The following is a 14,300-nucleotide window of genomic DNA, read 5'->3' as shown; positions in this document are numbered from 1 at the left end:
TAACTTTTGCACCCCCATGGAGTTTTAAGTTTTTTTTAAAAGTAATTTACATTTTGGCTCCTGAATTTCGGTGGTTATCATTTTTGTGTATGGTCATTGTGTGTACAATGATTAGAGCTTCATGTACAAATGTTTTAAGCGTGAAATGATTACTATTCATAACCTACCTTTTGTCCTTCATCTAAGGGTTAATAATAGATAATCAAAGCATAACCAAAAGTACAAAGACTGTTCTTGAAGCTAAAATTGTAAAAGGACCATAAAGTAAAAACCTAAATCCAACTCATGATCTGGACAGTCAAAATCACTCAATTGAATAAGTTGAGAGCCGAGCTGAGCTGGTCACGCGGTCACGCCGTTTCCCAGTAACCGGTGACCGTTTACGCCGGTAAATTATGTTATTATACACAACTATTGCTAATAAAATAATCGGAAAGGCCAGTGACATATATTCATTCATCAAGTGGTAGGGAAAGCGAAAGCATACTGAACAAGATATCGCCATATGATATCATAAAACAACAGGATTGACATAATTCAATAAAAACCCATCTCAAATTTTATATCTTTCTGTCTTTAAGACCTCAAAGTTTCAATCTTGATTGATTGAAGAAGCAGCATCCTCTGTTTCTTCTGTAATTGGGAGAGATGGAGGCAAATGCTGGATTGGTGGCTGGATCACATAAAAGGAATGAGTTGGTCAGAATTAGGCATGAATCTGATGGAGGGGTATGTTTGTTTATTTATTTGTTTATATATGCAGATCTTGTTTTTAAGTGAAACATGAATGTGTGATAGTGAAATTCTGATGTGGGTCCTGTTTAATATAGGTTATGTTGATTATTTAGTTCAGATCTCAATGTAATTAGCTCTGTATTGAGTGATTATGTAAGAATTTTGCATAATTGAGCTGCCTCTTGATTATGATGTTTTATAATTTTGGTCAGATTTGGTATTTAGGTGGTTTGATGTGGGTAGGTTGTTGAAATACTTCTGATCATTTAACTTAGTATTAAAATGTAGTAAAGATAAGTTTTTTAAGTGGTTAGTTGGGTAAAGGTTGTCTCTTGATGTTGGATATTCAAATTGAATATGATGTATTGATAATTGATTTTGAATTGTGAATGTGTAGTCAAATAAGTCAGATTTGAAAAAAGCATGATGGACTTGATGCAAAAAGGTTAAATGTACAGATTTGTCATTAACTCTAATAAACTCAATATGTGATTCTGATTCTAATCCTTCAATGTCATGATATGCTATTCTAAGATGTTGATTGATTGGCTCTGATATTCATCTCGTTTATTGATCATGCAGCCGAAGCCATTGACGAATTTGAACGGGCAGATATGCCAGATTTGTGGTGACACCGTTGGCCTGACTGAAACTGGTGATATCTTTGTTGCTTGCAACGAGTGCGCCTTCCCAGTCTGCCGGCCGTGTTACGAATACGAGAGGCGAGATGGTAATCAATCGTGTCCTCAGTGCAAAACTAGATACAGAAGACACAAAGGTTAGCTTTAACTTTTGTTGGTCAAGAAGTTGTTGACTTTTTAGTTGATGGAAATTAATAAAGTTTGAATTTTTTTTTGATATTGGGGTGCGTTTTTTAGGGAGTCCACGTGTTGATGGTGATGATGATGAGGAAGACGTTGATGATTTGGAGAACGAGTTTAATTATCCTCAAGGAAACAAGGCTAGACGCCAATGGGGAGACGATACTGATCTTTCTTCATCTGCTAGGCATGATCAACCGATTCCCCGTCTCACTAACGGCCAACAGGTTACTGATCACCGATTAATATATTTTTGATAGCCTTACGTAACTTTATTTTTATAAATTTTTCTAACCAAAGTCATGTTTTCAGATATCGGGTGAAATTCCAAGTATTACGCCTGACAACTTGTCTATAAGAAGTACGTCAGGTCCACTGGGCCCCGGCGACAGGCATGTCCACGCACTTCCATACATCGATCCCAGACAACCAGGTACAATCTTTACTACTGCCACGACCCATGTAACACCCCATTTTTTATTTCGTTATAAGTTCATATATTCGGTGAACGTATAATTTGACTTACTGACATTACTGTATATTTTTGTAGTTCCTGTAAGAATTGTGGACCCATCAAAAGACTTGAATTCATATGGCCTCGGTAGCGTTGATTGGAAGGAAAGAGTGGAAGGTTGGAAGCTAAAACAGGATAAAAATATGATGCAAATGAATAACAGATATGGTGCCGAGGGAAGAGGAAGCGAGATCGAACGCACCGGATCGAACGGAGAAGAATTGCAAATGTAAGCATGCTTCAATATTGTTTTCGTTTAACATACTCTAGAGTAAATTATTCGTAAAATTGACAAATTCAAGTTGGTACTTACCGTGCCTTATGTGAAAGCATTAATCTTGGGATTTTTCTAACGACAGTTCTAAGGTTTGTTCTTAACGTGCATTAAAATACTTTATAATTTAATAACCGCCACTATAAAATCAATATGTAACCATCATGTACAACCTTTTGATGCACGTTGTTTATTATGCACACACTTAAAGTACTTGTTGTTTATGATGGTGATATGGTTTGTGTGACAGGGCTGACGATATTCGCCAACCAATGAGCCGCGTGGTGCCTATTTCATCAGCTCATCTGACTCCATATCGTGTTGTAATTGTTTTACGGTTGATTATTTTGGGATTCTTCTTGCAATACCGTTGCAGTCATCCAGTGCAAGATGCATATCCCTTGTGGTTGGTATCTGTAATCTGTGAGGTCTGGTTTGCTTGTTCATGGGTTCTCGATCAGTTCCCAAAATGGTTCCCCGTTGAGCGTGAAACCTACCTTGACAGGCTGGCAATAAGGTAAACACGATTTTTATTACAACATTTACTTATCAAAGTATCCAAAAAAGTCCGATTTTGAAGAGGAAAACGTGTTTTTGTAGATTTGATCGTGATGGAGAGCCGTCGCAACTAGCGCCGATTGACGTGTTTGTAAGTACGGTGGATCCGTTAAAGGAACCTCCACTTATTACTGCAAACACGGTTTTGTCAATTTTAGCTGTGGATTACCCTGTAGACAAAGTTTCGTGTTATGTGTCTGATGACGGTTCTGCCATGCTGTCATTTGAGGCACTCTCCGAAACTGCTGAGTTTGCAAAGAAGTGGGTCCCATTCTGCAAGAAATATACTATCGAACCTAGAGCCCCCGAGTTTTATTTTTCTCAGAAAATTGATTATTTGAAAGACAAGATTCAACCTTCTTTTGTCAAGGAACGTAGAGCCATGAAGGTGTGTAATTATGATAAAAATTGCCAAATTTGAGTATAAATGTAAAGAGTTATGCTAAAATTTAAGCTATTTACCCGAGTATAAATTTGTTCAAATAACTGCTATATCAGTTTACTTCTCTATTAAAACCAGAATATATCACAGCCTTCTAATTTCTGGTCATAGATAGAGGTGTCTTTAAAATATTTAAATTAATTATTTTGTTCTAAGTTTGTTGGAAATTCAACATTTCGTATATTGATGACAGAGAGAATACGAAGAATTTAAGGTGAAGATCAATGCTCTTGTAGCGAAAGCACAAAAGATGCCTGAAGAAGGTTGGACAATGCAAGATGGAACTCCATGGCCTGGAAATAACCCTAGGGATCACCCGGGAATGATCCAGGTGAACAATTTCACGTTATGAATGTTATCACTGTTGTAAACAACCCCGTTTAATTTCACATTACTCCTTTTTAAGAACAGCCGATCTGATTTCCGAAAGTTCGTTTAGTTAATTGGTCAACGTCGGTTAATGGACGAGAATTGGTCAAAGTCGGCCAAAGTCAAAAGAGGACAACATTTTAATATGAATCTAAACTTGAATTTCTAGAGCTTTTGAACAAATGAACGATTGTGTTTATGTTTTTAGACAATTATGTTAAAGTTTATGTTTATGGGTTTCTTCTATATTTACAAATATAAATATAATTTTGACATTTATTATTTAATGTATAAAGTCCACTCCGATTCATCTCGATTAATATTCGAGTTGCCGATTAGTCCCTCCAAAGTTCCAAAGTCCCGGCCAAGTACTCCCCGTCTTGCAAATTTTGTAATCTTGAATGTTATATAATGTATTTTGTTCTTCTCAATATCCATTAAAATATTAATAGTTTCCATATTTCATCTACTTTATTCTTATGACTATAAAGTCAAATACTTATCGTTGATATTGTTGTTGTATAGGTGTTTTTAGGACACAGTGGAGGTCTTGATACTGATGGCAATGAGCTACCCCGTCTAGTTTACGTTTCTCGTGAGAAACGTCCCGGTTTCCAACATCACAAGAAAGCCGGTGCTATGAATGCTTTGGTTCGTTCACATTGACTTTTATTATCACCTTATATTATACAATAAGCAGGAGCAAGTTTACTTCTTTCTTTGCACATGGTCTGTTGTTTACTATATGATAAAATCATTTGTCGTTTTTCAGATACGAGTGTCTGCTGTCCTAACAAACGGTGCGTATATTTTGAATGTCGATTGTGATCATTACTTCAACAACAGTAAAGCACTTAAAGAAGCCATGTGTTTCATGATGGATCCTGCTTATGGAAAGAAGACATGTTATGTTCAATTCCCGCAAAGATTTGACGGGATCGATTTGCACGATCGATATGCTAACCGAAACATTGTCTTTTTCGACGTACATTTTCTTCTCTGAATACCCCATTAGTCTTATTATATTAGCTGTTGATTGATTATAGCAATGAAAGTTATGACACTTACATGTTGAAAATTGTAAATCTGTAGATTAACTTGAAAGGGCTAGATGGCATTCAGGGCCCCGTTTATGTGGGGACGGGTTGTTGCTTTAACAGACAAGCTCTTTATGGATATGATCCAGTTTTGACCGAGGCTGACTTAGAACCAAACATTATCATCAAATCTTGTTGTGGTTCACGAAAGAAACAAAGACACGCTAACAAAAAGTACGTCGATAAAAAGAGAGCAGCAAAAAGAACTGAATCAACCATTCCTATTTTCAATATGGAAGATATGGACGAAGGCGTTGAAGGTTTACTTTTTATACTCGAATATTTCCACTTCAATTTCTTGTTATATTAGTTGAATGTGTTGACTGAATATACGTTTTGTAGGATACGATGAGGAAAAGTCGCTAATCATGTCTCAAAGAAGCTTAGAAAAGCGATTTGGTCAATCTTCCGTTTTCATTTCTGCTACTTTTATGGAGATGGGAGGTATTCCTCCGACCACAAATCCTGCTACCCTTTTAAAGGAGGCCATACATGTTATTAGCTGCGGTTACGAGGACAAGAGCGAATGGGGTAAAGAGGTAATTTTGATAATATAATTAATATAACATGTGATTGCATATCCGAGCAGCTTGCAAAGCAAGTTGTCCACATTGAGATTAGTCTGCTCGCAAAGCGAGTCGGAAACTCGGGCCCAAAAGGCAACCAAAAAAAGTTGTGAAAAATATTAGTCGACTGATCTTGACTCTCTCTCTTTTTTTTTTTTTTTTTTTTTTTTTTTGCTTTTCAAAATTTAGATTGGATGGATTTATGGATCAGTTACAGAAGATATTTTAACGGGATTTAAGATGCATGCAAGAGGATGGATCTCGATCTACTGCATGCCGCCACGTCCAGCCTTTAAAGGTTCTGCTCCAATCAATCTTTCTGATCGTTTGAATCAAGTTCTTCGATGGGCTTTAGGTTCAATTGAGATTTTGCTGAGTAGACATTGTCCGATTTGGTATGGGTATAACGGTAAATTGAAGCTCTTGGAGCGGCTCGCTTATATTAATACTATCGTGTATCCTCTCACTTCACTTCCACTACTTGCTTATTGTGTACTTCCAGCCGTCTGCCTTCTCACCGGAAAGTTCATTATTCCCGAGGTACGTTCTTCCCTCAAATAATCTTAAATTGAATGCTCCATTCGTTTGGCGGGTCCCATAAAAAATGAATGTGTTCATGCATTATCTGAAATTAGATTTTTATCTGTAATCTGAAGTTTGTTAGTTTTTATTTGTGCCAATTTTCTTATCTTATGCTGCAGTAACTCGTACGGTTTGGTACATGCATTATTTGTGTTAGAAATTAGTTCTTGATTTTTGAAGTCAAACTAGTGAGATTTTCATAAAAGAACTTGATTTAAAACATGGATTTTAGAGAGATATTTGAATGCAAGGTTGCGAATCTCACTACTTGAGTACTCGGGTGGGACATTTTAGGGAGTACTCGGCATCTCGGGAGAACTCGGATGTTGACAAAGTTTGACTTTGAATTTTTTTAACCGATTTCCCGAGCAATCCCGAGATTTAACCGATTTTCCAAGTAACCCCGAGTTTTGGCCGAGTTTGACCTAGTTTTGACCGAGTTTGATTACTCGGCTCATAGCTCTCTAAAAACGAGTGCTCGGCGAGTACTCGATAAGTAACTCCGAGTTGTGCAACCTTGTTTGAATGTTAGAGACAATTTGAAGTATAATTCATACATGTATTATCTTGAAGTTAAAGTTAACCATATCTGACTTTGAATTTCATTTTTTTCCAAGCTGGTGTATGCTCAATACCAAGTATCTTTTAAGTTGCAGTACTTTATATATGTTTAGTTATGCTGCATCCAAATGATATGTTTGATGTGATAAATCTCGTACCAATGTCTTTGTAATAGAAAGTCTTGATCGTAGACATGAAATAACATTTTTGTCACTTTCGCGTCTCAAATTTGATAAATTATCAAATTTGACTTTAAAAATGTCTTTCTATAATCTTCTTTCTTGCAGATTAGCAACTATGCAAGTATGTGGTTTATTCTTCTTTTCATATCGATTGCCGCAACCGGAATCTTAGAGTTACGATGGAGTGGTGTCAGCATCGAAGATTGGTGGAGAAACGAACAGTTTTGGGTCATCGGTGGGACCTCGGCCCATCTTTTCGCCGTTTTCCAAGGTCTTCTCAAAGTTCTCGCCGGAATCGACACTAATTTCACCGTCACATCAAAAGCAAACGATGAAGACGGAGATTTCGCCGAACTCTACATTTTCAAATGGACCGCTCTTTTAATCCCTCCGACAACCGTCCTTATCGTGAACTTGGTCGGAATTGTATCCGGTGTCTCGTCAGCTATCAACAGTGGGTATCAGTCATGGGGCCCGTTGTTTGGGAAGCTATTTTTCGCTATATGGGTTATCGTTCATTTGTACCCGTTCTTAAAGGGTTTGATGGGTCGGTCGAACAGGACGCCTACGATTGTTATTGTGTGGTCGATTCTTCTTGCTTCTATTTTCTCGCTTCTTTGGGTCAGAATTGACCCCTTTACTACAAGCGACAAGCTTGATGCCATTCAAGGACAGTGCGGGATCGATTGTTAGAGTTTGATGCTTGGTTTTGGTATATACACAAGAAATGAAAGAATACAATAAAGACAAATGGTTTATGTATTTATTTATTTATTGTTTTTTTTTTTTTTTTTTTCCGCAGTTCGGTAGCGAAAACAGATGGGAAGTAGAGACTTCCCAAACTGCAAGTGTGTGAATTTACATATAAATAGAAATACCTTTTTTTTGTTACATTCGTATATTATATTATTATATTATATTAATTATATTATTATACTATACACTACTGTACTATTTCTCTCATTTCATTGCTGCAGGTTAGTATACAAGTTGTGCAGGTTAATTGCTGAAATATACCAAAAATTACATATTGCTTATTCATTCATTTTTAGTTTGGTCAGATGTGTATATATGTTTGTAAGTGGTCAAGTTGAGTGAAATATTAAGTGGAAGGGGACCTGGTTGGCAGTGGCTCAGTGGGGTAAACAACCTTGATAATAGGGTGTTTAATATCGGTTTCAAACTGTTTAACTAAAAAATCAAGCCGAATAAAAAAAAAAATCATCAAACCTAGTTGGTTTGAATATGGATTAGATTCAGTTTCGGTTCGGGAGACCATATTGCATATGTGTGTAAGCTTTAATCGCTTTGAGTCGCTGAAAGTGCTGACTAAATTGTGGTGTAAGGAAGAGTTGGCCCATATTATGGACCATGGTGGAAACACCCTCTGCCTGCTGCTTTTAGTAAACGGACACAGGTACTGATACATTCTTATTTTAATCTAGTACTAGTATTTTAGAGTCCGTTTAGATATAGATACACTAAACGGGGCAAAATGTCGACTTTTAACATATAAATACACTAAACGTCGAACTTTAACACATAAATACACCGAAAAAGATTTGGGTCTTCGGGAGTGGCCGACCCCGGTTGATCCTTAACAGGTCCGCCCCTGGTTGCATATCTTGAGGTGGCTAGAGAAAGGGTCGGAAACCTTCACATTATAGCTGGATTAGACTGATTACATCTGAGTAAAAATACCTCTACCTCTTATTTATTTGATAGTAGTATTACTTTTTGGTTTTGTGCAGATATTATACTATTTACTCAAGATAGAAAGTATCAAAGCTAATGCAAATGTTGTAAACAAACTTGGATTAACAGCACTAGATGTATTAGATCGTTGTCCTTGAGATCTCAAAGCACTCGAAGCACGACAAATTCTAATGGAGCTGGTGTTTTGTGAGTGTATGACCTTCAACCACCCCCTAAACCACTACAAATATCAAACAAATCCTCACATACTAAACAAAAATACTCTTTAATATCAAGAACTTGGGCTACTTATGTCAACAAAGACCACAGATGGCTTGAAAAACAACGTGCGATTCTTATAATTGCTGTATTAGTGGTTGCAGCAATGATATTTAATTCATGGATCAATCCACCTGGAGGGGCGATTACTGACAAACAAAAGGGTCGATATGCAGTTCAAACTGAAGTAGACATGGATAACTTCAATATATTTGTGATGCTTTATACATTCACTATGATAATATCTTTAGGCATAGTTGTATTATTGATAAGTGGATTCCCTTTTAGGAACAAGTTCTTGATGTGGGTGCTTACGCTTGGAACGTTGTTGATGTTGGTGTTGGTGTTCATGGTGGCTACTTATTTGCAGACGTTGGCCAATATGGCCCCTGATATGTATGTAGATGTAACATGATATGTATGTAGATGTAACAACTGTTGGTATTTGTTTGATTTGGATGATGGCTTGTGGGGTCATGGTGTTAATTCATACGATATTCTTTGTTGTGTGGGTCGTGATGAAGCTATCGAAACGGACAATGCCCGAGACTACAAGAACATGTTACAAGCAAGAACAAGAGGTTTGATGTTTTTGTAGGTGATTTGTGATTGTTTCTTGACCAGTTGACGTTTTTTTATGTATGAAGTTAATCATGCTATTTAATGTTATTGTGTAAAATTATGCTTATCAATTTTTGTAACAAACTATAATTTGCATCCCCAACTAACATTGAGTTATTGAGTTGCAGCTCAACTAGCAGTGGCTTACCTCTCTTAACGAGAGGTCAGGAGTTCGACTCCCCTGGACTGCAATATTGCACTCATTGTTATCCCTGACCTGAAGTATCCAACCAGGTCACCTTTCGCTTAGTGCGGGGGTAGCATGGATGGGGGGTTTTATCGGTCGTGCCCTCGGATTAGTCCGGGTTTCCTCCAGCGCAATAGTTGGGGGCGAGTTGTGCAACTACGGGAGATGAACGCGTGGGTGATTGTCTCCTGGATGATCCCAAACTGATGTCCAACAAAAAAAAAATAAAATTTGTACCCCTAACTAATTACATAATACTCCCTTGAACTTAACACTTTACACCTTCAGTCCCTGGAGCTTACTTGACTTCGTAATAACAACTTCTAACGTTCACACTATTTATAAGTTTCGTAATAATATGATAATTTGATACCAGTGTCTATATTACATTATATAAAGCACGTGCAAATATGCTTACGTGTCACTTCCTGATTAATTTGACACGTGTCACTTCAACAATTTTTCACAATATTTTCCTTAAATCCTATATTTTCTTCGTTTATACATCTAAAAAATACATTAATTATGGTTATATATATTAAACATGTTCATCGCATATTGTTTTTCTCAATTAGAACTATGATAAGTACCACCAACATATGCAACCCATCTTTTAACTAAAATTTCAATATATACATAACATATGATGCGTTTTATCACTTTCCTTTAGCTAATGGAGCAACTCAATATTAAATTTGGATGATCAATCATCAGTTTTTTTTCTTTCAATATTTGATGATGATCATGATGTTTTTGAAATTCGGTCAACGGTTTTTAAATATCCTAATCATTCGATAATATTATACGTATACTTTCTACGTTCATTAACAACCGTATAACGCACGGGCTTAAAGCCCGATATTTACATATGTGAAACATAAAATATAAATTCCGTACAATTCATGGGTTCATACAACTTCCGTGCAATGTACGAACTCATAAAACTAGTCTTAGTTCTATTAAATATGCATTGTAATTTTGTCATGTTGATGATCTTGAATTCTTACATAAGCAACTTATTCTTGACGGGCTCAAAAGGTATGGATCATAAGGAGGCCGACCAATATCTATCAGGCCCGCCCTTTTTTTTTATGAAGCTTGATCTTGACCAATGAGTAGTTTCTAAAATTGTAATACCAAATCAACATGATAAAACGTTAACGCATAAAAGTAATTGCAGTATTTGAATTTATGAATTACTACTTAAAAGCGATAGGCCATGAGTTATTCAAAACATGATATCTCTATTCATGTGTTAATAAGGAATGTATGTTATTAATCAGTGTAAAGAAAAGATAGAACATTAACTAAACGTGGAACAAATAAAAGGTAAATAGTTGCACAACATGCATCAAATGGTTACGTCATACCTTAAAAAGTATAAATTGATGCAGACGCATCAAAATCAAAAAATAAATTCAGTTGTCGACTTAATACTGGATAGCATCTTTACTTATATAATTATATACACTATACACTATATTTGCGGAATTTTCTTAGAAAAAAAAACCCCTTTTCAGCACATTTTATATGGAGCAAGTTGTTAGGAAGAGAGGATCGCCTGGACGTTGGGAGATACAAATTTGAGAAAAAATAACTCTATTACTTACAAGAATAGATTTACAGAGTATTACAAAACTCTAAAAAAAAACTCTCAAACTCACACACACTATCTAGGTTGTGATTACACTTCTCTGAGTGATTTGAGATGATTTACAATGAAAGTTTGCATCTCTATTTATAGCAAAAATTCTATGGCGGTGAATGGTGTGAACGAGGAAGGTTGGCGGAAGTTGGCGGCCGTCATCGTGTTCAAGTTTGCCACTTCCATACGCGTTGTCAACGTCGGCAGCTTTGAACATCTAGATGATGGCTGGAACAGAGCCATCTCGATGACGGCTGGAAACCACTGGAAACCATCAATTCTCCCCCTCCAGCCGAATCAACGAACATTCCAGTTATGTCTCTGCATAACTCCAACTTCTCTCGAGTCACCACCTTTGTTAACATATCCGCGGGATTCTCCTTTGTATGGATCTTCACTAGTCTCAACAGTTGTTGATCAATTACCTCGCGTATCCAATGATAGCGAATATCAATATATTTTGTACGGGAATGGTACATGGAGTTCTTGCTCAAATCTAGAGCACTCTGACTGTCACAATATACCTTGTACTCCTTTTGCTTGATTCCAAAATCTTGAAGATAACGCTTTAACCACAACATTTTTTTCCAGCTTCTGCGGCAGCAATATACTCTGCTTCAGTTGTGGATAATGCAACACACTTCTGTAGTCTTGACTGCCATGAAACAGCTCCTCTTGCAAAAGTGTAAATGAATCCTGAAGTAGATTTCCTACTATCAGGATCTCCGGCCATATCCGCATCTGTATAGCCTTCCAAGATTGGATCAGCTCCCCCGTAACAAAGACATAGATTCGTTGTACCTTTAAGATATCTGAGAATCCATTTTACTGCATTCCAATGCTCTTTCCCGGGGTTGGAGAGAAAACGACTCACCGTTCCCACTGCATGAGCAATATCGGGCCTTGTACACACCATCGCATACATCAAACTTCCAATTGCTGAAGAATATGGTACTAACGACATCTCCCCGATCTCTTCCTTGGATGAGGGACATGATCTCTTACTTAACTTGAAATGGTTGGCTAATGGAATGCTAACAGGTTTGGCATTGCTCATATTGAATCGTTCAAGCACTCGTTCAATATACTTCTCCTGAGATAACCACAACCTTCTATTCTTCCTGTCTCGGGTTATCTGCATTCCCAAAATCTGTTGAGCCTGTCCTAAGTCTTTCATGTCAAAAGACTTCGAGAGTTCCTTCTTCAGCTGGTTGATCTTCGTTGCGTCTTTCCCTACGATCAAAATATCGTCTACATATAGTAGAAGAGCAACGAAATTTCCTTCAGAAAACTTCTGAATGTAGACACACTCATCTGCTGCAGTTTTCTTGTACCCTTGACTCACCATGCACGAGTCAAACTTCTTGTACCACTGCTTAGGTGCCTGTTTCAAACCATACAAACTTTTCTTCAGCTTGCATACGAGGTTATCTCCTGAAACCTCAAACCTTCCGGCTGCTCCATGTAAATGTCTTCTTGTAAATCTCCATGAAGAAAAGCTGTCTTTACATCCATCTGTTCAAGCTCCAAGTTCATACTTGCGACCAATCCAAGTATGACTCTAATTGAAGTCATCTTGACTACTGGTGAAAATATCTCGTCAAAATCAATCCCTTTCTTCTGTTGGAATCCTTTGACTACAAGCCGTGCTTTATATTTCACCACTTTTCCACTACCATCCTTTTTCAGCTTGAACACCCATTTGTTTTTCAGTGCCTTCTTCCCGCGTGGAAGTTCTACAAACTCATAAGTTTGATTTTTCTACAGAGAATCCATCTCAACCTGCATTGCAAGCAACCATTTTTCTTTATCCTTATGAGTTACTGCTTCATGAAAACTCTCTGGTTCTCCATCTTCAGTAAGTAGAAGGTACTCGGATTCTGGATATCTACTCGATGGAATCCGACTTCATTCAGATCTACGAACTTCTGGAACATTCTGAGGAGATCCACCATCATCTTGACCTTGTGATGGTGCTGGAACGTCTGACAGATGGGGTTGTGGCTCCCCCTGCTCAGCACAGTCATTTTCCTCATTATCTTCTACTTCTGGCATTTCTTCCTGCACTGAAAATTCATTTCTCATGAATGATTCCGTTGTTGCCTCTGGCACCTGAGCAGCAACATTTGTCTTCTGAGATATTGTGGGCTTTTCAATATCTTCTATTGTCTGGCTTTCATGGAACACTACGTCCCTACTTCTGATCACCTTTTTCTCATTTGGATCCCATAATCTGTATCCAAATTCTTCATCTCCATAGCCTATGAATATGCATGGAGTGGTCCTTGCATCCAGCTTATGTCTGAGCTCTTTGGATACATGTGCGTATGCCAAACATCCAAATAATCTTAAGTGAGAGTATGATGGATCCTTTCCAGATCAAAGTTTCTCCGGAACTTCAAAATTCAGTGGTACTGATGGAGATCGGTTGATCAAGTAACATGCGGCTCTGACTGCTTCTCCCCAGAATGGCTTTGGCAGCTTAGCCATATTGAGCATGCTCCGAACACGTTCCATGATTGTTTGGTTCATTCTTTCTGCTATACCATTGTGTTGAGGGGTACGTGGAAATGTCTTCTCATGTCGGATGCCATATGATCTGCAATAGGCATCAAACTGTCTGGAAGAGTATTCACTGCCGTTGTCGGATCGAAGACACTTTAACTTCTTTCCTGTCTCACGTTCTACCATGACATGGAACTGTTTGAAGTAATCGAACACCCGTTCCTTCGTCCGCAAGAAATATACCCACACCTTTTGAGAAGCATCATCGATAAACGTTAGAAAGTATCGGTTGCCGCCAATTGAATCAACCTTCAAGGGACCGCAAACATCAGAGTGTACCAGACTGAGTAACTCTGATCTTCTCGTTGAAGAGGAATTAAACGAGACTCTATGCTGCTTACCAAACAAACAATGTGTAACGACCCGTCAAAATCGCTATTGACGCGGCACGTTAATCATTGATTCCACAGTGAGGTTTTGACCTCTATATGATACGTTTTGATAAAATATTGCATTCATTAAAATAAGTAACTTTCTAAACATAGAAAGTTATAAACATGTGGGCAAGTGCTTAGGTATAAGCAAAACCCCGAAATACATAAGTCTTTAATTTACAGGTTGACATCACAGTTCAATTATTTATTACACAACGCAGTTTTATTTTGAA

General features: G+C 37.5%; 1 protein-coding gene and 1 pseudogene across 1 annotated transcript; both read left to right on the top strand.

The window, feature by feature from the left end:
• Positions 1 to 470: 470 nt before the first annotated feature.
• Positions 471 to 7,592, top strand: LOC139850402 (cellulose synthase A catalytic subunit 1 [UDP-forming]-like). Its single transcript, XM_071839980.1, has 14 exons — positions 471 to 729; positions 1,318 to 1,513; positions 1,614 to 1,783; positions 1,869 to 1,989; positions 2,107 to 2,299; positions 2,595 to 2,861; positions 2,945 to 3,290; positions 3,538 to 3,675; positions 4,239 to 4,364; positions 4,486 to 4,698; positions 4,806 to 5,070; positions 5,153 to 5,349; positions 5,566 to 5,916; positions 6,807 to 7,592. The coding sequence occupies exons 1-14, from the start codon at positions 649 to 651 to the stop codon at positions 7,392 to 7,394; spliced, it is 3,252 nt and encodes a 1,083-aa protein (XP_071696081.1). The 5' UTR covers positions 471 to 648; the 3' UTR covers positions 7,395 to 7,592.
• Positions 7,452 to 9,262, top strand: LOC139848834 (uncharacterized; annotated as a pseudogene).
• Positions 9,263 to 14,300: the final 5,038 nt, after the last annotated feature.

The sequence above is a fragment of the Rutidosis leptorrhynchoides genome, chromosome 5, assembly GCF_046630445.1.
Source record: "Rutidosis leptorrhynchoides isolate AG116_Rl617_1_P2 chromosome 5, CSIRO_AGI_Rlap_v1, whole genome shotgun sequence".
NCBI classification, from domain to species: domain Eukaryota; kingdom Viridiplantae; phylum Streptophyta; class Magnoliopsida; order Asterales; family Asteraceae; genus Rutidosis; species Rutidosis leptorrhynchoides.
This window is presented reverse-complemented; position numbering and strand designations above follow the sequence as displayed.

Excerpts from the sequence above, each read along its gene's own strand:
- LOC139850402 (XM_071839980.1), top strand. The coding sequence starts at position 649 with ATGGAGGCAAATGCTGGATTGGTGGCTGGATCACATAAAAGGAATGAG. Across the intron at positions 4,699-4,805 it reads GAAACATTGTCTTTTTCGAC|ATTAACTTGAAAGGGCTAGA; the intron begins GTACATTTTCTT and ends GTAAATCTGTAG. Across the intron at positions 5,350-5,565 it reads AGAGCGAATGGGGTAAAGAG|ATTGGATGGATTTATGGATC; the intron begins GTAATTTTGATA and ends TTCAAAATTTAG.